Below are 25,860 nucleotides of genomic sequence, written 5' to 3'. Positions count from 1 at the left end.
ACTTAGAGCCTCTTTATAACCAAGCACATCTGTACAGGAGGAGACTACACTTCTGCAACACACCAACACTCACAAATAAAAGGTAAAGGTCTACTTTAAGGTATGTTTAGTAAATACTTTGCTTATGTGTAGTTGTCTTCAAAGCTAAAGCACACTTTCGTTAAAGGTTCTCTCTTCTCTCAGCACTCCTGACAGGCCTAAGGAAGACCCATCTCCCAACCTTGCCCTGCACAGCAATGGCTGAGCTCCTCTCTCATTTGCTCTCCTCAAGGCTCAAGAGATGGACACACTCAGGGGTGAGCTATTGTGAGTGAGAAAAAGGAACTAAGCCCTATTTTTTCTCTTTTCATCTGTGATTAAACGCAGAGGACACTGTCCCCGTCACAGCATGCTGCGGCTGTTCTTCCGCTGTGGGTGCTCACGGTGGAAAAGAATTCTTTCCTTTTAATCTGACAAGGGGTTGAAGGAGGTAACTATTTATATACTGTCATGGAAATTGTTCTGGTCAGTTCTTCATTGGAAGAGGTTTGAACTCACAGTGAGAACAGGAATGTTACTTTTGGCAAAGGATCCAAACCCTGCTCTGCGGGTCAAGTGCCAGTGGCCGAGAAACCACAGTTGGTGGAATCCTGTCTACTTTCTTAATGATCCAGATCTCATCTGGACTTTTTGTGTATTTATTTACTATCAAATAAACTTCTCATATTAAAAAATAAGGTGAAGATATTCTAAAATTCTACCACATTTGTGTGATTTTTACTTGCTCACTTTCACATCATCTAATGCTGATAAATCGAGGCCTTCAAAGCCAGTTCTCCGGCTAGGAACAGGAACACACAATTTAAACAGCTGAAGATAAAAAGTATGAAAAAAAATCATTGTATAGGTTTTAGGCAAAGATATTTTGTTGTTGTTTCCAACTATATTAGCCAACTTAAAAACTTTATTTGGGATGTTTCAAAATAGTGGTTCTCCCAGATTTACAACATTCAGCATGCATCTGCTAACTGTACTTCAGGGTCATCCCACACTGTCTTGTCAGCAATTAAGCATCTGAAGTAGGTCTACAGAAAATTATGACTCGGCTCAATACTGAAGAATTTTTAAAACAAACTGCCATTAGGTATATAACTGAAAAATAATATGTGGCTCATTTAAACTGATTAAAGAAAAACAGAACTAAAATAATCAATTCCCGGCCCCAGTTCCTGACATGCTTTGAAATAAGCAAACATCTTGGATTTTATTTAGCAAAAACCTCAAGTTCTTTTCAGTGTCAGAAAGAACAAAACACTCTGAAATACTCCTTTAGTGTACTAGGACAGGGATTTTGATTTGTCTGTCTATTTGCTTTTTGTTTTGTTTACCTTTGAAAATTCTTCAGGCTCCTTTATATCTAAGGACTTTGTTGCGAATTCCAGTAGTTCTTCAGAGTTCTCCAGCGCGTTGTTACACTGACTAAGCTGACTCTGGGGGGAAAGCACAGAACCCAAATTATCACAATGAACCTTCCTACTGCAATCTCAAATATATGCTATAATAAATTTAAGAGATGGCAATAATTGGATATATACATATCTCATAGAGCTACAGAAGAAAGATAATTACCATCAGTTATATACATGGCAAAATTACCTCTTTTCTTATAATTTATTCAAAACAGCTTACCTAGGGCTGGTAAGATGGCTTGGTGCTTGGGAGAAGCACTGTCCAAGTCTGATCATTTTAGTTTGTCCCACAGTGAAGGGAAAGACCAGACTTGGAAAGTTGTCATCCAACCCACACTCCTACAGGAAACAGGAGAATAAAGCCAAGGGCTCACAGTACAGCTGGTGTCATTTAATATTGCCTCCGTGGAGCGTGGCCAATCAGCTAAAAACCTTTATGCCGGTTCGAATAGCAATAGTTATGGTGGCTAAGGTAAAGCAGGCTCAAGTATCTGCGTCAAGACCTACTGTGACTATATGCTGAGCTCAGACAATAAAACCTAGGAAGCCAATCGATATTATGGCTCAAACTCTGCCTACATAGCCAAATGGTTCTTTTTTCCTGAATAACAGATGGCAATGTGTGAAATAAATTTGAATCCTGGAAGAATAAGAATATAGACTTCTGAAAAAAGAAAGAATATAGACTTCTGGGTGGCCGAAAACCAGAGTAGGTGTTGACAGACATAGGATGAAGGACCTCCAGCAGGGTCAAGGAAAATCGCATTAGGTTTCAGTCAGTTAATAGTATAGTAATTCCTGTGGCTAGGAAGGGGAGGGATAACAATAGAAATACGGCTGATCAAACAAATAAGGGTGTTTGATATCATGACATAGCTGGTGGTTTATGTTAATAATGGTGGTAACAAAATTGATTGCTCCCAATATAGATGCTACATCAGCTAAATGTAAGGAGAAATTTGTTAAGACTACTGATGCTCTGGCATGTACTACATTTCCTGCTAGAGGAGGATAAACTGTTCACCCTGTTCCTGCAAAGATAAACAAACAAACCGATGATTCATATCCAAAACAAGAGACAGATGTTGACAAGGATGAAGCAACGGGAATCACTGTGCACAGCTGGTGGGAATATCAAAGGGTGCAGGCAGTGAGGCGCAGAGTGTGAGGCACCTAAGAAAACTAAAAGGGTGGCTGCCACATGATCAGCACACTGACTTCCAGGGACATAGCCATAAGAATAGTTAAGGAGTGTCTCCAAGATGTTTCTCCCTGGTCACGCTCACTGCAGCACTGCTCACCAGTCAGATGCGTAACAGCTCAGTGCCACAGACGGAAGAACAGGCAAACACGACATAGTACATAGAGATGCTATTCAGCCATAAGGCAACCTTGGCATATGCTGGGGTGTGGACAAATCTGATGCTAAAGTTGAAATGCTAGACAAGTCCACTCTCAAGAGACAGCTAAGTAATCAAAATAATGCAACAAATGGCACAATTGCCAGGAGCTGACAGAGGGGAAGTAAGGAGCTGTTATTTCAGGGGTGAAGAGTTTTAGCTTTGTAATAAGACAAAAAAAGAGCCAAGTTCTGCTAAGCAACAGTATGATTCACCAAGCTATACCTGAAAAGGGCCAACAGTAAATTCTATGCTATTTTAACCACAATTTTTAAAAATATCAAAAGATATTTATGACCTAACCCAAGTTAGAAACCACTATGGAGTTCAGAGATGCGCTACGCTTGGGTACTTCTTGCCTCCGAAGCGCAGCATTCAGTGAGCACTGCGCTCAGGTGGCTGAGCTCTCACCTGTAACTCCTGTGATTTGCGCACTTGTTCCTGCTTGATGGTGCTAATCATGCTTTCCTTCACATCATCCAATATGGAGTACAAACTATCAAATTCTTCATCTAACTCTGAAAGGATATTGGAAGAATTTTCCTGTTTTGAAAAACAAAACAAAGAATTGCTGAAGAACCATACAATATTTAAAAACTAAAAGGCATTAGCAAAGAGAATAAATAGATTTGTATCATAAATTACATTACTCTAATACAGTGGTTCTCAACCTTCGTAATGCTGTGACCCCTAATACAGTTCCTCATGCCTGGTGACCCCCAACCATAAAATACTTTATTGCTACTTCATAACTTAGTTCAGCTACTGTTATGAATAGTAATGAAAATATCTGATATGCAGGAGACCTGATATGGGACCTCCCAAAAGGGTTGTAACTTACATGGTGAGAACCACTGCTCTAATAGAGAAATAATAAACTTTAATGTGGGACTTCAGGTCATAAAAACTTATTTCCCCCAACCTGGGCCACTTCCTTAGGCACCCCTCTCTCCTACCTGAGTACTGTGCCACCTGCATCTGTGCCTGACTTCCATCTAGTCTTCAACCCAGTCCTACCACTGCAACCCCTCAGTATACACAGGAAAAGAAATAGACTGTTTTCCACTGCTTTGAAGAGGCACCATTTGCCCTTAATTGGAATTAGTGAAGAAAACCCTCACACAGAAATGAGCAGAACTTTAACACTTGCTGTAAACCCCTGGCTGGCTGTCCCTGCCCGTTGGCACCTACTTTCCCTGTGTAGAATGCAAGGATGACACGGAAAGCGATTTTACTCTCGTCCTGTGAAGACCCTATTCCCAGCCACAGTACATTACACTCTAAAGTTGACACGGTGTTAGCTATACTTCAGGTTTTATTTGGCAATCATTCATTTATCCAATTCTTACAGCAATATTCATACCTGAACTCCCTTCAGTGTGTGATTCAGTGTATCAATGAAGTTCTGAATCTCATCGTTCTTATTTGCCAGAGTTGAAATGATTCTTTGTAGAGCTTCCTAGGATTTAAAACAAAATATTATCTTCTCATAAAAGAAAATTTAAATCTCCTAACAAGCATTCTGTAGAGAAAGCTATACAGGCGTGTATCGCGTAATATATAGGAGCAAGGTAAAGCTTCTGTTTGTTTTTTTAGAGTCTATGGTTACACAACATGGGCTGTGGCCTGTTTTCAACTCTGTAATCCCCTCAAACTTCAGACTGAAAATAATCAATGTTATTGCTTATCTTTTTATTTTAATATGGTCTCACTACATAATCCTGGCTAGCCTGGAACTCACTCTGTAGACAAGGCTGGACTCCAACTCAAAGAAATCTGCCTGTGTCTGCCTCCCAAGTGCTAGGATTAAAGGCACGTGCCACCACACCTGGCTCTGTGTCATATCAACATATTATTTTAGACCACACAAAGCCATGATGCTAAAGCAAATCGAAGCTTATAATACAGTATCAGGAAATGAAGAATAAAGGTGAGGAGATAACGAAATCTAACACATTTATTTACGAAAAAAAGACAAATTTTAGAAATATGAAGGGCAACGTTGCAAATCTGCTGCTAGAACAGTACTGACAAGCTACAGAACCAAAGTAAATAACTGTTCTAATAGCAAACATTCTAGACTGTGATAATGCTTCCAAGTTAAATACAATATGTGGCTCTTTCATTTTCTCATACTTTACTTGGTCCTGTGAATAAAGTTTTCTAAAATAAATGTGTTCTCTGTATGCGCCCACTGACCACATGAAGCTCTCCAGCACAGCCACTTCTCACCTAGAACTAATAATCACTGTCCAGAAATGTGGGAGCACATTCGAGGAACTAAATTTCACTGTTCACTTGTTTAGGTTTTTTTTTTAAATCTTATTGGAATATATTAGCTGTACCAAATAATGGGCTGATATCATTTTCAGACATTATGTAATATGCTTTGATGATATCTTTCTATTTAGTTATTTTCAGTGTTTAGTGCAATGTGTGACCTGTATTATCACAGTGGACAGTACCGTTCTGATTGCTCAATAACTCCACTATTCCTATAGAGGGAAAACTCAGTAAAACTCAAATGCAAGTACTTTTCCTGTGTGACATTTCCCAGAGGCACGGGGTGCCTTCTCTAAGTACCTGCAAGCCTAACTATTAGCGAAGCCTATAAAATTTCATAGGACCAAGGTTCTCTTCAACACATAGCTGGCAGTGATAAAAAGGTTATATATAAAGTGCCCAGGAAATGAAGTGAGAGAACAATCCATCTAACATTAATGAATTTTAAAGTTACAACAAATATCTAATTCTCACAATCCCTGGAGATAAGGAAGCATTATCACCCTTGGGCTCAACCTCAACACTCTCTGCTTTCTTCATTTCTTTTTTTCTTTTCTTTTCTTTTTTTCTTCATTTATTGACACCATCCTCTTCTTTATGGTATTTTAAAACAATACAATGAAGTTATGCTAAAAAAAAAAACAAAACAAAAAAAACAAACAAAAAGCTACAGGTACCAAGAGTTAGCTGTTGAGTCTTCCATCCTCTTCTCAGGAATATGTACACAGTTCAGAATGGAATCGTGCAGTCAGGACTCTGAAGAGGGGCCACAGTCCTTCTGAAGAGAGGTAAAAAGGAGAGCCAAGTCTCCCATGTATGTGCCAAAGTCAGGCCCTCTAGGTATGTGACGCAGCACAATACAAGAGTAAGGACAGCACTACACCATCCTCTGGCTGATTACAGGTGGAGCCAACTAGCATGACCTGGTTCATTCTGGTTAATGGACGGCTGCTGCCTCCCTTCTGGGCCTCAGAAGGGCAAGTACTACAGCCTAGTGCTCAATGTTCCCTGAAGACCCTTGTCTTAAAAGCTGTTCTGCACAGCAGCATTGCTGGAAGGTGGTGGAATCATCAAGTGGAAGCCAGTAGATCACGAGGTTGTGCTCTTGAAGGGGGAATCCTAATCTCTTCCTTTCTTCTTCGCACCTCGGCTATGAGGTGAGTTTTGCTCCATCACATGATCCATACCATAATGTGGTGTCCTTTCCATAGGCCCCAAGGCAAAAGGGCCAAAGACAACCAATGACTGAACCCATAAACCAACGCACTCAAATAACCCTCTTCTTCGTGACTGCAGATATGCACTTCAGCAAGGGGAAGCTGACTGCGTCCATACACAAGATAAGAAAATGAAGACCTAGCTACTGCCCGAGTTACACTGCTGGAGAGAGACAGACTGGCTCCGTCACGTGCCAAAGCCCATGCTCTCACCACTCTGTCTCTAACCCCAGTTAACCTGTGTCATTTGATACACCTATATGATGGACTGAAAATCTTTAGTATCTGGCCTGTGGAGTTCTTAATGGCATAGACAATTTCTAGAAAGTCCACAGTAGAAACTCACACTTGAACTTAAGCTTATTCATGGTCAAGCACATGTAGCAAACTGTCAGGTCATTTAAAGACGCCGACACTGCACCAGAACAGAGGCAGAAGAGTCTTCAAGAAGCTCTCTCAGTCTACGGAAAAGAAGCACCATTTCCCAAGGTGTGCAGCCCAACAACAAAGTCTCAACAATCATGAGCAGTGTGTGCTCAATACAAACCAAGTGAACACTAAGGTGATGGCACACAAAAGAAGCAAGTCTCTCAGAGGGAGGACCCCACGCACAAATGCTTCTACACGTTTACTTAACTTAGGAGCAAATTTTGAAGAGCTCTGTAGCAGCAAGAACTCTGGAGACAAACGCATATTACCTCAGCTGCACAACTATGAACTCCATGGACCTTTTCAATGAAAAGCTTACCTTTTTAAAGCTTCTGCTATTACTGTGTGCAGTCAAACACAACTAAATACTCTAATTTTTATTGTGTCTTCATAACGAATCCTCTACATCATTATGAGTTACCCACCTGCTGAACATTAATAGACTCCTGTTTAATAATGGTATTAGAAGTCAGAGTGCAGCCATTACCATCTGCAGTATTCACATTTTTAGAGCAGTGCTGTCCAACAGAAATACAGTGTGAGCAAACAGCAGTCACATCACAAAGGTAAAGGAGAAACAGGTGAATTCATTGTGATACTTTACTTAACCTAATATATGTAAGTATCATGTTAACTTATAGTAAATATTCAAATGTTATCTAGTCTGGGATAGTGACACACACCTGTAGCCCTGCTAGATGGGAGGCAGAGGCAGGAGGAATCCAGGAATTCAAGGCAAGACTGGACTGAATAATCTAACAAGATACCAATGTAAAAATCCACAAGGTTTAACAATTATGAACGATCCTGTTTTTAAGAGAGCATTACTAGGGGCTGATGAGTTAGCTTAAAAGCTAAGAGAACTCATTGCTCTTTCAGCGCACCAGAGTTCAATTCTGAGTACCTACATGGTGGTTCACGAGCATCTGTAGCTCCAGAGTGAAGGGATCTGATTTGCTATCTTCTGACCTCAACAGGCACAAAGCAGGCATGTGGGACATATACATATGCAGGTAAAATACTCACACAAAAAAATGAATAAATCTAGTTTAAAAAATTTTAAAGAGAGCATTATTTCATCCTTAAAATCTAAAGTGCATTTTCTGTTTCCAGCATATCTCAATTCAGTTAGCCTGCTGTGTCTAGAAGCTAGGCAATCTAACTTTACAGGCCTATACATGCAGGGAGTCCAAGGGTTCACCTACTGATATAATCAACTTGGTGCTAAAAATGAACAATCTAAATGTTTTCTCAACTGTTTCTTAGATAAGTAGATTTTCCTTATGTGTTTCTATCATGGCAGATTGTTGAATTCTAAGTGCCTAATGTATACAAGTGGAAATGGTCAAACAACTTCAAGTTCCTTTACTAGAGTTACACTAATTTCTAAGTCTATATTTGTCACCACTAGAAGATGTAAAATATTTTTAAGTTATCAACTCTCAAAAGAAATAGTGGCTCCTAGAAGAATCAGAAACCACCACAACCGGGGGGGGGGGGGGGGGGGGAGGGGGGGGGGATAAACATGTTCTGCCAGTAAAATGTACACCTTATCACCAATATTTTTTCATTAGAGAGGAGTTTTAGGAGACCATGAGTAAAAATAGAAACTGACAAAAATAAGACTGTACATAGAGACAGTTGTCATGTGAGTTATCAAACTCAAAACCCCACCAGGAAAATGTCTACTTTATATGATACTATTCAATATCTCCAAAACCAGCGTCTTGAAATTACAACTAATCTTATATTTACCATTCCAATTTAACTCATTTGAAGTCCTTGCTTTTATCAAAACAAGAATCAAAGACCCTTTTCAAACTGTATTGGTCCAGGAAGTGCTACAGCAGTCGTTCTGGAAAGAAGTTCTCCCAGTGTGGTGCTGGAGGCTCTGTGTTAACCGCAGGAGCTGCTTACAAACACTATACATTTACCAGGAAGTAGTTGGGAGAATGGTCAGTAAAGGCTGCCCTGTATTTCTGGAAATTCTTTGAGGGCAGAACCTCTCAGGCTCATGTTTCAATTTAACACCAGTACAGTGGGAAAGATCAGACTAGGTGACAAGAGCTTTGCAGCCTTGGCTAGGAAACACACTGAGATGTGACAGCAGACAGGCCACCTCCATAAGGCATTGGAGCCTTTGGACTTAAGATCACATTGATTTTCAAAACTACTGTGAGACACACACACACACACACACACACACACACACGCACGCACGCACGCACGCACGCACGCACGCAAATATTTTTTATGTATTTGAGTGCTTTGCTTGACCACTGAGGCCACACATCCATGATGGCCAGAAGAGGTTGTTAGATCCTTTGGAAGTGGCATTACAGGCAACTGTAAGCTACCATGTGGGTACTAGAGACCAAACTGAGTCCTCTGTAAGAGCATTAAGTTCTCTGAACCACTGAGATGTTTCTGCAGCCCCATGATGGTTCATTTTAATTGTCAATTTGACACATCTAGATCACCTGGAAATGGATCTGAATGAAAGACTGTCTAGATTAGGTTAGCTTGTGGGCACATCTACGGAGGATTATATTGATTATATCAATTGAGGCAGGAAGACTTACCCATGTGGGTGGCACCATTCTCTGGGCAATGTTAGGAATAAGGAAAGCAAGCTGAGGACTACACTATATGATACATTAATTCATTGCTTTCTGCTCTTGATTATGGATGGAATGTGACCAGCTGCTTCAAGTTTCTGGGTTCAGTAAACCCTTTCTTAAGTAGCTTTTGTCAATGTATGTTTATCACAGCAAAAAGAAAGGAATCTAATTCAGTTACTGAGCACATTATGAACTGCAGAAGAAGCCAACATCTAGATCAATAACAGAAACCTAAAGACACCAATGTGACATTGACAGCAAATGCAGACATAGTGCTTCTATATTTAATATCTTGAAATTTCCCCCAAGGACAGCCTGCTGAGAAAAAAGGCCCAGCATTTCTGAATCCACCTGACCTTTAATCTGTCGTTATGGAGAGGGTGAGTGACTGCAAAGGACTCTGGTCAACATTTTATACTGAGTGTAATAAATGAACCCAAGCTCCACAGGAAGTACTAAGAACTAAGTTATGAAATTATGAAGGGCACCCGGGGCTTCAACCACTCTGCTCCAACAGTGGGATTTGCAAAACCCAGGGTGAAACGACAGAACCCAGAAGAATCTGGAGCACTGTGGGACGGAAGACAAGTTACAAGCAATCAGAATATTTAAGATAAGCTCAACCATCTCCAAAACATACCTTAAAACCCCTAAAGGATAATAATGAGAACTGAGTGGAAACGTAACCTTAGCATGTGTGTCAGTTAAGAGTTTTCTCTAGGGTGACAGGATCCGGGAGAAGATGTGCGTACAGAAATGGTGTGCGACTACTTGGGGACATATGCTGGGGAAAGCAGGCTGAACAGGTGTCAAAGCAGCAGGATCTTCATTTGTTTGATAAGTATTTTCTAAATATAACAGGCAATATACCAGGGCAGATATAAATATGTTCTGTATGCAAGTAACCACAGTTGGCCTCCCAGAACTTCAAAATTCATCAACAGTTTTCATAATGGGAACCCAGGTTAACTGACAAGGCTGAGGTGTGGGTCATTCGCGTGCTTCAGATCAATAAGGGCACTGCAAGCCGGAACCCAACATTTTCAGCTATCATAACTTCCTCCCCTCTGATCTAAACCCTACATGTAGCCATAATGTTCTACCACTGTTACATCCTAAATAGTTCTACATAGTTACTAATTCTATAAATCCTAGTATAAGACACCAGCAAGGCTCAATCTCTAGGAAAGCCCACACTCTAACAAAACTTTTCAACCATCCTCACATATATTCTTTCTTCCCAATAATCATTTTCTATTTTTCAATTAAAGTAATAAGATACCAGCACACTTCTCAGAGACTTCTCAGTGCTTCTTGGATAAAGTAAATCACCTGAACACTGCCCCTGACCATCCCATGCCCACCTCACCTGCTTACAGCGCTCGCGCTCTCCTCCCAGCAGTGTAGACTGTGCTGAGTTTCCCCCCTGTTGAGTTCTCACGTTCACAAAACTACAATTCTAAGATGTGCACAATGTGCTGCTTAAACCAAAGTTATATGGAGAGCCCTGTGCTGTCTGTGATGCTACCAAGGCTTCATGGCGAAGGAAGGCGCTCACAGGGAAACTGCTCCTGCACACCATGGGAGGCGCTCACAGGGAAACTGCTCCTGCACACCATGGGAGGCGCTCACAGGGAAACTGCTCCTGCACACCATGGGAGGCGCTCACAGGGAAACTGCTCCTGCACACCATGGGAGGCGCTCACAGGGAAACTGCTCCTGCACACCACGGGGACCTGTCTGCATAAAAGGCTGCCTCCACGGATCTTGGAGTCACGTCAGCTCCCAAGCCTCCTGTCCCCTCCCAAACATTAATATTGATAGCTAAAGGTCATATTTGGATAAGTATATTTTGTGAGACTTCAGGCAGTATTAAGTAAAAGTTCTCAGATTCTGACAAATACCCATTATGCCAAGTCATGACAAAACACATAAAGCATACGTCTCCAGAGGAGATGTACATCTTAGCTGCAGTGCTTGGTCATACAGCGCAGTCACCAGAACTCAAAAGCTCATGCCATCAGAATCAAGCCTACCAATTATTTCACTGTGAATTTAGAATAACACAACTGCTAAGCCAACAAGAAAAAAAGGGTTTGATACAGTCGGGCCGAACGCAGCTGCCACCACTCCCAGACTAGATCAATGTAATCTGGGATGGACAAAGCCTACAGCACTTTCTTCACGGCAGCACAGCTTACCTTTATAATCAGGGTGAACTGTAAAGTAAAAGCACAGGCAACAGACTGGGTAGATGGACAGCAACACACTCACACTGTCAGGAGCCGGGGCCAGCTTAACCTCTTTACTTCTTAATTCAGTTCATCTTCTCAAGATTCTTATAAATGGATCTGGGCTCAGTGGTTAGGCACACTGGCTGCTCTTTCAAAGGACCTGGGTACAGTTCCCAGCAGCCATATCCTGCTCACAGACGGCTGTAAGCTCAGTCACAGGAAATCCACCACCCTTTTCTAACCTTCTCAGGCACCAGGCATACTATGGAGTGCAGACATACATGCAAACAAAAATAAAGACTCTTACAAGGTATGATACAAATATTATCTTAATTTTCCAAAGAAGCAGCCAAGGCATAAAGAAATTCAGCAGATTGTCTAGAAACTCAGAATGAATGTGCCACAGAGGCAGGATTCAGATTAAAGAAGTTAATATTAACTATTATACTGCACTGTCTGATATGGAAAATATGAGGTTCATGAGAAGGAAGTCAGCACAGCTAAGAGCATCAAAAACAGCTATGACTCTGCTTCAAAATCACAAGAAAAAAAAAAAGAACCCTGGAACTGACAAAGTAGAGTACCTACATACAGTCCCCTCTGTTTTACACATGACTGGTAAGCGCCAGTGTTTTCAACCTAAAAGCAACGCATCATCATCTTCGTGGTGGTGGAAGCAACAGACAGAGGAAATTGCTCACCACCGTGACCAGGAAAGCAGAGGGTGAACTGTGCAGGGCTGAGCTGAGTCCAATAAGCTCAAGCCCCACCCCACCCCCCAAGCCTCTCCTCCGCCAATGTCACACGCTGGAGAACAGCCTTTAACACACTGCTTTTTGGAGACTTCCCAGATTCAACCCATAGCACCCTACACATCAGTTGTTTTGTAACTTGGGAGCTAAGATGCTAGCGCTCACCACTTTGAAATGGTATTGTTCTAAGTTATGCACCCCAGCCACAACTGGGAACTCCTATGCTGAGTCTTAACTTAGCTGCATTCAACAGCAACAAGAAGAACAACACACTCTGGCAACCCAGTACAACAGGCCCCTGAATGATAAGCATCATCCTGTTTGGAGAACAAGGGGCCTCCAACCATCGGGCCGGAACTCTACCTCAGCATCAACGTCATCCATATAGCATGATTAAGAATACTGACACATGGGCTTTCCCACCAGCAGCTCCTCAGACAGAGAGAGTTCTGAGACAAAGTCCACATTCCTGCTTACAACAGCTAAGACATCCAAAGTAGAAATCACCGTGAATACCACAAATGCACCCCCAATCTAAAGGGGACAATCTACTCTTATTCTCAAACAAGTTATTATTTAGTTAAGAACCTCCAACGTCAGGGATATTTTTAAAATTCATCCTAAGGGCTTTCAACAATTTATGGTCGCAGAAAGCCTTCAGAGGTTAACCTGATTTAGGTCACACAGCAGTCACTTGTCTCAGGAGCTCAGCTTTTACACTAGTGTAGACTGCTGTCACTTCTGGGGCTGGAAGGAAGGAATCAAGACAAAGTTCTAGTAACCAGAGCAAAGGGATCAGTGAATTCAGCTGCTGCCTAATGTATCACTTCATACCTTGGTCCTCATTTAAATTAGGTAAAGAGGGTTGAAAATGAGAAAGCCTCGCCCAGCAGGTAAGCTGCAGCAGTAAGTCTTACCAGGTGAGCATAGCTATTGCAAACATTAACAAGGGTGGTGGGTCCAGCAATGATGCGAGAAGGTAGAAAGGAGGACTGAGATGGCAAGAGTCTGACCATCCTAGAGCGGCTCACTGGTGGGGAGCTCGGTGAGAGGCTGTGAGTGGTGCTGAATGTGAACATAACCCTGACTCTGCTCACCAACTTAACAAATGGAAGAAAAGCCCAATCCTGGTAGTAGAAGTGGCAGGATGGAGTGTGCACATCCCTCCTCAGCTGAGTAAGACAGGGAGGCAGCCGAGGAGGTACTCTGCCATCCAAGAGGCAGGGAATGCAAGCGTGTGAGAAACTAAAGAGGCTTTAGCCACGTGGAGAATTGTTCCACTCAGTGTGTTAGGTGAGAAGGACGAGATGGACCCAGCAATGCCCCGCGCACTGGGGGAGAGGCTGAGTGAGCGCAAGCACTGTTAGCTGCTGTTGAGAACGCTAGATTTGTGTGGAGCTTTCCTTAAGTCTTTATTGTAAATACCCCATAAAGTTTTCTGTGTCAATGAGTTAAACTACCAGGAGCATCTGTTCAGGCCTTTGAATAGCAGTGCCCAGCCTTCCCTTATGCCAGGCACCCCTTCTCTGGCAACTGGCCAGCCTGCCCTCATGGTGGCTCAGCTGTTTTGGATACTTTACAATTACCCTGAGAATGCCAAAGCTGCAATTATCGACACATCTGAAGCCAGGACTCCTGTTCCACAAGACTTCACTCAAGCCACAACCACTTCAGAAAACTTAACTTGTCTGGCCTTGGAAAGCTTTGGGATAACAAGCCTTGCCAGACTTTAGATGACCCTGCAGCTCTTCTTACTCAAGACGGGGGACAAGCGCCTCCTCAGTAACTGAGCAAAAGGGAGCAATTGGTGAAACTGGAAGCTGGTGTAATGACTGGCAGAAATACTATCCTTCATTTGTATGTTACAACCTCCCCTTGGCTGCATAACCAAGCTATTCGGCTCACTGTTTAGAGCATCCTCCTATGCTACCCCAAGTGTTGTAAAACCAGGCCTACTACATCTTTCATATCCACTGATGAATCTTACGTACAATGGGATGAGATGATAGCATGAAAAATAACAAGCAGTGGCCCTAGCACTGGAGAAGGTGGTGGAGTGGCTGCCACTACAGCAGCAGCACCAAGAAGATGGTGACAGGTCTAGACAGCAGCAGGGACAGAAGTGGCAGGAGTAACAGCAGAGCATGATGAAGGGTGACAGAAGTAGAGAAAGTAGAAAGGTAAGGTGGTGGCCAAGCCTGCAAGCACTGTTCCCTTAGGCATGCCTAAGGGTCTCCAAGCCTTGAAGACCAAGGGGTTGTGACACGGGCAGCTCAAGAGCTAAAACGCTCACCACTAAGGGTTCTAACATCCAAAGCACTAGAGCTGTGAGACTGGCAGGTGCTGACTGTCGCTCTCACTAGCTCCAGCTTACAACTGAGGCTCTGCCTGGTCAGGCCACTTACAATCAGAGCCCTGGCAAAAAATACCGAAATAGATCTGGATTCTATAAACCTCTAGTTTTCAAGGTTTGGAACTACAAGCCCCTCAGTCTGTTGGCCGAGCCCATAAGCCTTGGGCATTCAAAGTCCCAGGCCTGAGAGAGTAGATTAAGTAGTTACCTATTCTACATGTCCATCTGAGGAGAGGGGGAAATGCACTTATTCTAACAAGCAAACCAGGGTCAGGGAGGCACAAGGAGAATATAGATTGAGGCACTCAAGCACTGCTGACAGTGACGTCAACCAACAGAACCCTTCTGAAGCGCAAATGGACACTATATCTCAAGAATTTTATGTAACTGGTAATTCCATTTCTCTAAATGTATGACAAGCAGGTTATTAAAAATGTTGGCAGAGACCTGGCTACAAGAATGTTCCTTTCAGTATTATTTATAACCTTAAAACTGGGGACCAACATAAACATCCAACATAAGGATAGCAATCAAGTTTAATCAAGAATCACATTTATACAAATGCATTATTAAGTGTTATAGAATGTTAATAAATTGGAAGAATTCTCATGATATGTTGTGTAAGAGCAATTTATAAAGCAATACACATACTATGATACCTAATGTCTTAAGGTTCTATTTGCATGAAAACGTGATCAGCAAATCAAACGATGTGGTTATGTTCAAGGTACAGAATTATAGGTGAGTTTACTTTCATTTGTTTATAGCTGACATTTTCTGCAATACACTTGGATTATTTGCATTTATAATGTAGGAGAGGTGCATAGGCTGGCTATGTTAACACTTTAAATTTTTTATTTAAAAAATGAAAAAATTACATGCTAAAATTAATACCCTATCAGTCAACAGACATCAGTAATTCTATCTGAATGCTGAGGCTGGAAAATCTACCTGAGGGGAAAACACAGTACAGGCTGCTGACAAACCCACCTGTTTCCAAGTACGGTCAGTGTGGAATGTCCACCGCTATGGCACCGCTATGGGAAACACCCAATATGTACTTGCTGCATGAATAAACCTGTTTGCACTCAGCCATGCACTGCAAAGAAGCATTGTGTTAAAACTTAAAAAAAAAAAAAAGCCTGTTTCATTAACAGATATTTAGAAGCTGCCAAGTTTAATTAAAAAAAAAAAACCCAAGACCCCTATATGTGAGTAAAGAGATCATGAGCCTTCATATGATGTTCATTTATACTGCACTTCATGGCTACAGCTCTGTTTAGAGAGGTAAGATTCCCATCCCACCTCCAAAAAGAAAAAGAAAAAGAAACAAAAGGAGGGGAGATGCTGTGCAGTATAGGATCTCACCTGGGGCAGCAGAGCAGATGCCAGACTTCACCTACGCTCTGCACCACCTAACACGTCCCTACACGTGACGAGTGTCTAAAGCAAACAAACAAAACCAACTACTGTACAGGGGTTTGTCCCTAGCAACATCTTATTTGTCGTAAAGATTTGTTTTCTTTTTAATTATGTGTATGAGTATGGGGAGGGGCACATGCATGCACGTGGTTGTAAGTCATCTGATATAGGTGGGTACTTGGAATCAAACTCTGGTCCCCTTCAAGAGCAGGAAATGCTCTTAACTGCTGAGTCATCTCTCCAGCCCCTAACTGTTAGGACCCAACATTTTACATTTTAATTTCCCTAATTGTGTATTTGGAAGCCAAAATTTAAGGACTAAAGGGAGGTAATGAAAAAATGTGGACTATGGAAAGAAAAAAAAAAACCACCTGGTTTGAATCCAGACTGCATTTGGTGCTGTGTGACTCTGCGAACTACAAAAGAATTTTGCTCTGAGAGTTCAAAGGAGCCCCCTACATGGTACTGTATGCACAATAATTAGCTTTCATTCTTCTTCACTTTCCTGAAGAAACTTTAGGTTTTTAAAACTGAAGACAAGTTAACGATGGAACACAGGTCAACTGGATAGCTATCTGGATATGGAGTGGGTCTTTCAGCAAGTATCAGGGTATAAGAGGAAACAGACGAGGAAGACAAGTGCAGAGCTGAGGCTAGGTTTACCCTGGAATAGAAAGGAGACTCTAAGTTACCACCCAGGGTAGGAAGAACACTCGAAACAATGGGTAAAGCACTTAACAAAGCACACTCTTGATGGCACTCTTCTTCTGTCCCTGTCCTCCCACACTCACTGCTGGAAGGAGCACCAATCTCTTATAAACAGGAACCCCTATGAATATCAGTGAGCTGTACCAAAATTTAACTCGCACTACCAAAAAAAAAAAAAAGTACGCAAGAGGTACAACTGTCTTAGTTGTTTCAGTGTTTTCTCTGAATGTGCACATTTCATCAGGGAAAGAAACCTTCCAGATTTTATCTTAAAACCACTTAAGGACATATTCAAAAGGTCTGAGGATCAAACAAAGCCACGTATCCATAACACATCCTGCTCACAAAAGTGTCCCAGAAACTCAATATAAACAAAATCCCTCTGTTCATTTCCAGGAGATAATACTGCTTCTGTGTCCTACAGTATGCCTTACACACCCACGGCAACTGCGTCTTCTTCCTCCACTCAAAAGCAGCATCTGTTGCTAACAAAACACTGAAGTTTCCATGGACAAAAAAAGGAAGGAAAAAAAAAAAAGCAGCTGGGGAAGCTGCCCCACGTGCTGACCAGGCAGCGGCAGCTTCTGTAAGACGTCCTGTTAATGTCTTTATGTAGACTGCCTGACTCACAACTCTCAGTCCTCTTTCTATTAGGATTTAACAATCATTTCTCGGCAGCACCGGCTAAAACAATTTCTTAAAGATGTACAAGTAGTAAACACACCTTAAAGTTAAAGAAGTCTAGACTGGATTTGAAAAGAAAGACGCTATTTTGAGGTTGAGTTTATAAGATTAACAAAAGCTGTTACTATGAGGTGGTTTTCTTGACATGAACACAATCCTCATTACTCTTAACGAGACTGCCATGGTTGTTTCTATTTTAGAGATGAAGGAATGGAGACTAATGGCAACTTATCCAAGCTACGATGGCCCATAAACAGTACGGCCAGAGAGCTGGCTCCTCTTAATAACTCACAACTCAAATCCCAAGGCCTTCCCTGCCAATTACAGCATGTAATAGTTCCTTTATAGACTGAGGGATCATCTCTGCTACCATTTTATAACCGGAAACAGTCTCTAAAGCTCATGCTATGGGTGTACTGCTGTCTTGTGCAATAGTCAGGAATACCCAGCTTAGCTCATTACTATTTGAGGCAAGTAACTGATTCTACAGAAATTCATTAAGAAAAGGAAGCTCAGCTTGACAGCATGACGTACAGGCATCAACACTAGTTACCCACTGTAAGCTATAGGACAAGTTCTTGATACCTCCAACGAAACTCAACCTACTTTTAACATTGAAAAGTTGATTTTCAGAGTAATTCCGGTAAGATACACCAGCACCAACTAAAAGAACAGCTAATTCTTCACTACCTCTGGGGAGACTATATATGGTACCCTGGCGGCGCACAAATACATTGTCTGAAACAAGAACAACTTGGCTCAAACCTCCGATTACTGGCGCCTCCTTGTAGACCTCACAGCCTCAAACACTTGATTGCCCAGTGTCCCCTGAGAAGATGAGCTACAGGAAAACACTTTTAGTATTACCATGCATGGACTGTTTTAGTACTAATTATTCATAAACTTTAAAACAGTTTTCAAAATGGAATGTTTTATCTCAGTTTTTAATAATACTATACTATTTTCTTACTTCCACAAATGAGGAGACTGATTAGTGATTTGCTCTGTACACAAACATACTGTACCCTGCAACTCAACTTTCTGTATTACCAACTCACTTCTTCCTTTTGACCTTTGCTAATAATGTCTGTTCAAATACCACATCCTTTTCCTCTAATAACCTGTGTGATGTTTTATAAGCCCAAGCAGATAATACTTCAAATTTACACATAACCAAAATACAAACTTTTCAGATAGCCTAGTAATATCTTTATAAGATAGGGTAATAATAGTCTGGAAATAATAATTGGATATACCCAAATAGGTTTCAAGGCAAGCAAATGTAATCTTGTGCATCTCTGTTAAATACAATAGTAAATGCTTAACACATCACATTATTCACGCCCCACACCTCTAGCATTCCTCAAGAAGGTGAATCCAGGATTTTTTAAAAAAAAATGCAATTGTTCTATAAGCCTTTCTGGCACTTTCTATTCAATAACAGAAAAGAATGGCCTCTTATATATGCTCCCTTTTCCCTGCTACATTATTAATAACAACACTTCTTTTTTCTTTCCTGTAACAGAGTACATTGCAATCACACTATAATATAACAAAGAGAGCAGGGTGGTTGATTTTTTCTATTAAATTTTCAATTGCAATTGTGGTCAATAGACTGACTGTAGTCTCCAAGTACTTCACTTAATCGAAAAGGCTACTCTGTAGATCTTTCCTTAACTTGTTCTCAAAGTACTGAACATTCCACAAGATCACCGGGTAACTGTGCTGAGCTATACCAACAGGCGGCCAAGGGTGGGGCAGCGGCCCTGACAACTGCCTTTTTCCTCAATTAGGCAAACACTGAGATCTGCTTATAAATAAACCACTAGCAAGGCAGTGGGCAATGGTACAAAGGAGATTCGGTCCCAGACCTAGAGGGCAGGGACCGTGCTTAAGACTCGGTAGAAGAAAAGGACACCAGTTTGGGCGCCAGCAGGGAGCACCCCCAACGAGAGGCTGAGCCACTGTCCTCACGCGTGCCGAAGAGGGACCCACCCTCCGAGCACGCTGCGGGAAGAAAGGGGCCTAGCGTCCGCAGAGGGCGGCGGGGACCCGGTTGCCGCTTGCGGTCTCCTCCCTGCGGTCCCCACCCGGAGCCAAGTACGGGGCAGAGGTCGGCCCGGGTCACCGGCGCGGTCCCCGCAGCCAGCGGGCGCTCTGGACCGGTCAGGTCGGGTGGGTCCGAGGCCTGGCCTCGCCCTCCGCCGCCGACCTAGCCCCGCGCGCCCCGCCCACCCTCTCGGCCCGGCGCTGCGCCCCCGCTTACTTTCTGCGAGTCCATGGTGAGGGACGAAGCCCTCCGGGCCGAACCTGTCACCGGAGCCGAGTGCAGAGCTGGAGGAGCCTTCGAGACCCGCTACCTCGGCCACCACCCGCCCTGTCCCGTCCCGCAGAGATGCCGCCCGTCCGCACCCAACCCGCGCGCGCGCGCCGCCGCCGCCGCCGCCGAGCCTCGGTTGCCAGGGTGAAAGGGCGGCCCGCGGGAGGGCGGGGTGCGAGCGCGCCACGCATGCGCATGCGTGCGCTGGCACCCGCACCGGAGGAGGAGAGGATGGAACGTTGCCGGTCCTCCTGCGCCTTCCTTCTGCAGCTGCCTCTTTCCTTGCATCCTTTTTCCTGTACCATCGCTGCGGGTCTTTGTAATGAGCCATTAAGCACCCGGCAGCCAGGCCTGTGGGGAGGCCCTGGGAGCTAGCTCTGACCAGGATGCAAGCCGCACCTACAGCATCTCTCCACTTAGCCTTGGAGAGGCAGTCGGGGTAGGCCAGCCCAGCTATCCAGCAGGAGGGGCAGCTGAAATGTGGGGAAAGGTCTTCAAGGGCTTGGTGGAAACCTGAAAGGGCTCCAGGACAGGGAGTAGGAGGAAGGTGCAGAAACGTGAGTATGGGACGATTAGGGCTTTGTGACCTGGCTGCCCTTGCCCCCACGTGCACCTTCCTATCTCTGTGATCCTGTGTCATCCATGAAATAAAAGAGGGACCGCAGACCTTGCTGAGGACCGTACAGATTAAATACTGTGTTTGTATTGCCCAGAACATCGTGCCTGAGTAAATGACAGTGGGGGCAGCAAATTAGAATCTGCTTAGGACCGCCGGAGGGGGCACCGCAGACTGGAAAGCCTGGGAGGGAGATGGGCGGCTTTAAAAGGTTCTCCAGGAAGACAGACTTCATTTCCATTTAGGTGACTTGAGAAAAACTCATCTGGGCATTCACATACTAAAGAAATAAAAGGAAAACGAGTGTCAAGCATTAGGTACCGGTTCTGCAGTTCTACACAAATGGTCAGTGAAAAGGCCTGGTTCTCAAAGAGCTTACAGTCTAATGTGCGTGAGGCTGTTAGAAGAAGAGTTTCTAAGAGAACCAAGGAGAGGGAGGGAGATAGATGAGGGGATAAAGCTCTTGTACTGCAAGAGTGAGGCCCCGAATCTGCACACACCCAGGACCTAGCACCCACATAAGAGCCAAGGGACCACAGACACATACTGACGCTCATGTGCCCACACATTGGAATACACTCACACCAGCCAAAAAAAAAAAAAAAAAAAAAAAAAAGGAAGTTGCATGAGGTAAATGGCAGAAATAAAGTAAGCAAATTTCATGGAGTTAATTCACTGAGAATAAGCAGGGTTCACATTTGTGACATTACTCAGGAATGGCATGGGGAAAAGCTCTGAAAGGGTCTGAGGAAGACTACCTCGTCACAAGGACAGTAAAAGCCAAGGCCTTGAGGAGGCATGAGCTGTTTTTGAGGAACCATATTTATATTGGAATGTTTTAATGTCTCTACCAGAGTCTTTCCAACCATATTATGGTTTCTTAAGGCATATCTTTAATCCCTGCACTTGGTAGGCAGAGGCAGGCAGATCTCTATGAGTCCCAGGCCAGCCTGGTCCACAAATTGAGTCCAGGACAGCCAAGGCTACACAGAGAAACCCTGTCTCCAAAAAAAATCCAAAACGAAACAAAACAACAACAAAAACAAAAGGAAAAGGAAAACATCTTCTACCATACCCTGTCCCCACCTAAGCAGGCCACACACTGTGCACCCAATAGACCCTTTCTTAACTGAATAGAAACGCAAGGAACAGGATAAAAGATACAAAGAGAAACAATGATTTAGTTCTAAGTGGACTGAGGAGAGCTTGTGCCCAACTTTACTCCTGCCAGCTGAAAGGAGGGGCAGTGCACACTTCTCCTGGTATCAAGAGAAGGGAATCTACTACCCAAAGTCCCCAATTGCATGAGGGGAGGTGACAGAGGCCAGGTATCCAGCCACTAGCCCAGTGCTGCTGGTTCCAGTGGCTGACCTCAACACTGTAGCTGAGTCATTTTCCATGGGTGAGAAATACAGCCTGCAGCAGGGCGGGACATCAGAGGTCAAAACCACCGCCCTCGATTGACACCATGGGCTGGTCCATCACAAAGGTTAGGAAGGAGCCTTTGGTCTCATCTCCAGAGCTTCACCTCGCTTCCACCAGAGGGAAGCTCCTGGGCCCTTCTTGAGTGACAAGCACTAGCATGGGAGGAAGAAAGAAGGTTTGAGAGACGCGGAGTCACCCTGAAATGTGATCAGCAGCCTGTCACAGAGCCACATCCTAGGAGCTCATTTCTGGCTCCTTGGCCCCAGTTTCTGTAGCTCTTTCCCTTCGGGCCAGCCAGGCAGCCTGTGGATTTTGAGGACAGCTGTACCCCATCTGACTTGTGCCCTCAGCAGCTCTCCGGTTCTGGCTTGTCTGGCTTCCCAGCACAGTTCATCCAGGACCATTTGCTAACCTCGTTCACGGTGCCAGTTCCTTTGGGCTGGGACTTGTGTCCCTCCAGTTTCTATAGTTCTCTCACTACATTCCCTCATCTCGTCACCACACTGGGCAGCAAGTCGACAGGCCCGGTCACTCACTGACCGGGCCACAGGCAGGTCCTTACCTTCTGGGTACTCACCTTTACATACCAAATCCGGCTAGGAAATATTTTAAAGTAGCTTTATTCAAAAGCAGTTGTTCTTAAAATTTGGCCCCAGGACTGACTGCATCAGCATAGTCTGATAACTTCATAAAAATGCAAGTTCTCAGGCCGGTTCCTCATAATCCATGAAAATGGACTCTCTGGGGTCAGGTCCAGCAATCCCATTTAACAAATCCTCCCTATGGGTATAACGCATACTGACGCCTGAGAATCACACTGACTTCAAAGGGACCAATATTGCTCTTTAAAGGGGGGGAGGGGCAGGGGAAGCTGGAGAGTTGAGAGCACAGGCTGCTGCTCCAGAGGACCTGGGTTCAGTTCCCAGCACCCACACGGCAGCTCACAACTGGCTGTAACTCCAGTTCTGGGTGATCTGATGCCCTTTCCTGACCCCCAAGGGCACCAGGCACTTTCATGCACAACGCATATAAGTAGGCAAAACATGTATACATATAAAATAAAAATAAAAAAAGGTTTAAAAGTAAAAAGGGAGGGGCTGGTGAGATAGAGTGTGTGCCACTCAGGCACCAGGGCATAAGCTTGGTTCCCAGAGCCCACATAAGAAGTGTGGGGTGTGGTGGCAGGCCTGTGATGCCAGTGCTTGGGAGCTAGAAATAAGAGGCAACCAGGCACTCACTGGCAGCCAGCTCAGCCTGATCAGCATGCTCCAGGGTTAGTAAGTGAACTTGTCTCAAATTTTAACGGTAGAGCAATTGAGCAAGATGCCTGATCTCAACCTTTGGTGACCACACACGTGTCCACAAATGCACACGTACCTGTTGTACCTGTGCATATGCGTTGCACATACACATGATACACACACATAAAAGGAAAAGGGACAACAGAAGGATAACAATATATATTGTTTCCAAACTTAGGCTTGCTGTTCTGAGATGCTCGTCTAAGTCATGGTCACCTGACTGAAGTGCCTGGCCTTCCCTAAACTGCTTGCTCTCTGATGAAACCCCAAGTCTGAATCGCCTCATGGTTGGCACTGCTCATGTCCCAGAAAACGGTCCCACTCCAAACTAGGTTCTTTGTCCTCTGTGAGAGAGGACACTCCATGCGAGCCTGAGCTTCCTCATGAGATCTGGGGGAGGGAGTTCCTTCCTTTCCACATCTCTAATAACCTCCCCCTTTGAGGATCAGTCCAGCTGGGTCTGCAGGCCCTAACAGCTATGTACATTTGAACCCTGACACTGCTGCCTGCCTGCTCTGCAGTCACCAGTAAGCCCATCTCTTCACCAAGGCTCCATTTCCTAGTGCACAGCCATAGCAACCATAATTTCCTTTGTGGTTTTAGTGGGGATTAAGGGAGACTATGTATGGAAAATGTCCGGCTTAGTGGGCTTGTAATGGGTGGGAGTTGCTACTCTTATTACTGCCCCTACACAGCGTTTCCTCCAGGGCTATTCTTGCATAGTTATTTCTCCACCGGAGTCTTGGAGCCTTAGAAAACCTGTTCCACTCCAACTCCCCTGTTCTCTGCCATGCCTGTTTTTCCTGTTACCCATCACTAGTCAGGTGCTGCCCTTTGTTGAAGTCCCAAATGTTCACCCATCACTCCCCGATCAAACGTGACCTGGGTTTTCATTTTACAACCCAGTCGGGTAAAACCACGCCTCTCCATTGGCTAGATCTGGGTAGGGGTTTGACGTTTACAGCCTGTATTGTCCTTGGCTGGTGCCATAGTTTGAGCAGCCCCTACCCAGATCTAGGCAATGGACAGGACATTCTCCACAGTTGAGTGGAGAGTGGGGTCTGACTTTCACATGTACTCTGGTGCCTCCCCTGAATGGGGAGGCCTGGTGGCACTCAGAGAAAGGATAGCAGGCTACCAAGAAGAGACTTGATACTCTATGAGCATATACAGGGGGAAGAGGTCCCCCTCAGTCACAGTCATAGGGGAGGGGAGTAAGGGGGAAATGGGAGGGAGGTAGGAATGGGAGGATGCAAGGGAGGGGATGACAATTGAGATGTAATATGAATAAATTAATAAAATAAAATAAACCAAGCCTCTCTAAGTCTCCGTTTCTTCAGCTGTGAAACAGGAGTCACAGCACCAGCCGCAGCTGATGAGCGGATTAAGTGAAATAATTCAGGTCAAGTGATTAGCTGTGACTGACAAGTGGTAAACATGCACAAAAGCTTTGTGCTTACTATCACTTCTCAACCACAGAAGCACCTAACTTTGTGCTTCATTAAATGACAAGAGCTCCTACAAAGGAGAGGTTGGTTATGCCCTAAGGGAGTCTGGTGGAGGAGGCTGAGCAGTGGGGTGGCCTAGGTCACACTTAAGAGACCTCTAAGCCATCGGGAAGCAGTAGACACAAACTGGAATGGTGAAGAATCAAAAACCATGTGAGAAGCGCAATTCAAGTACCTGATCATAGTTAGCCTAGAGGAAACATGGATACAGTCACCGACTTTGTCTCCTCTGGGCTGGTATGCAGTGTCCCACTAGTAACCTACACCCACCTGCTGGAAACGACAGGAAGACAAGTTTCCTCCCAACACATTGTCTAGAGTCCCACAGAAACTTGCTCATTGGACTTGAGACCTGCTTCACAGAAGGGAATTCATACCCGATAGTATAAACCTGATTACAAGCCAGTGGCTAGGACGGGCATAGACCACAAGGCAGTGGTTCTCAACGTTCCTAATGCTTTGACCCTTTAGTACACTTCTTCATGTTGTGGTGACCCACAACCATAAAGTTATTTTCGTTGCCACTTCATACCTGTAATTTTGCTGAGTTGTAATGTAAATATTGTGTTTTCCTATGGTCTCAGGCAAGCCCTGTGAAAGGGTCCACTTCTTTTGTGGTCGAACTTGGGAGGTTCAACCCGCAAAGGGGTCATGACCCACAGGTTGAGAACTGCTGCTCTACGGGGAAACCTACTACTGTCGTTTTGCTAACCAGGTATGCTGGCCAAGGGCTTTCTAGTGATTTATGCCTATACCCATAGAGCGGGTACTGCTCTCAAGCGCAGCCAAAGACACTTGTTTGTGCAGTGGCAGCACTTGGTGCAGGTGTCATCAGTCAGAGTGCTGACAAGAAGTGGCTGCTGAGAACTCAGCCCTAAGGGGGACATCTACACCAATACCCTCAAGGCTCAGGCAACATGGTGGACGAGGAACAGAAAGGATGTGAGAGCTGGAAGGATGCTGTTTTCTGAACACAGACTGGCTGTTGCCCTCCTGAGCTCACAGCAGCTAGTTGTCTGCACAAGATCAAGCCAGTCAATGGTTCCAGCACGGAGTGGAGAGGAGCTTCTGCAGCTACACTCCGAGCTTCAGCTGCTGCAGAGCTATTGGGAACTGAAGGCTGTTGGGAGAGGAGGAGT

General features: G+C 44.1%; 1 protein-coding gene across 3 annotated transcripts in view; it reads right to left on the bottom strand.

Annotated features, from left to right (window-relative positions):
- FSD1L (fibronectin type III and SPRY domain containing 1 like) overlaps positions 1-21,383 on the bottom strand; it is a 67,577-nt gene extending 46,194 nt beyond the window's left edge. The window contains exons 1-4 of one of the 3 annotated variants that reach the window (XM_084774953.1): positions 19,818-21,383; positions 4,212-4,307; positions 3,260-3,391; positions 1,368-1,469 (exon numbers count right to left, since the gene is read on the bottom strand). In XM_084774953.1, the coding sequence (XP_084631079.1) occupies positions 1,368-1,469; positions 3,260-3,391; positions 4,212-4,307; positions 19,818-19,832 (345 nt within the window). In that variant the 5' untranslated portion in view covers positions 19,833-21,383. The remainder of the gene's footprint in view (positions 1-1,367; positions 1,470-3,259; positions 3,392-4,211; positions 4,308-19,817) is intronic. The other 2 variants (XM_084774955.1, XM_084774954.1) reach the window with 2 other exon arrangements.
- Between the last annotated feature and the right edge of the window lie 4,477 nt (positions 21,384-25,860).

This window comes from Acomys minous (genome assembly GCF_964271855.1).
Source record: "Acomys minous genome assembly, chromosome: 1".
Taxonomy (NCBI): Eukaryota; Metazoa; Chordata; class Mammalia; order Rodentia; family Muridae; genus Acomys; species Acomys minous.
The sequence above is the reverse complement of the archived record's forward strand: the minus strand, read 5'-3'. Positions and strand labels throughout refer to the sequence as shown.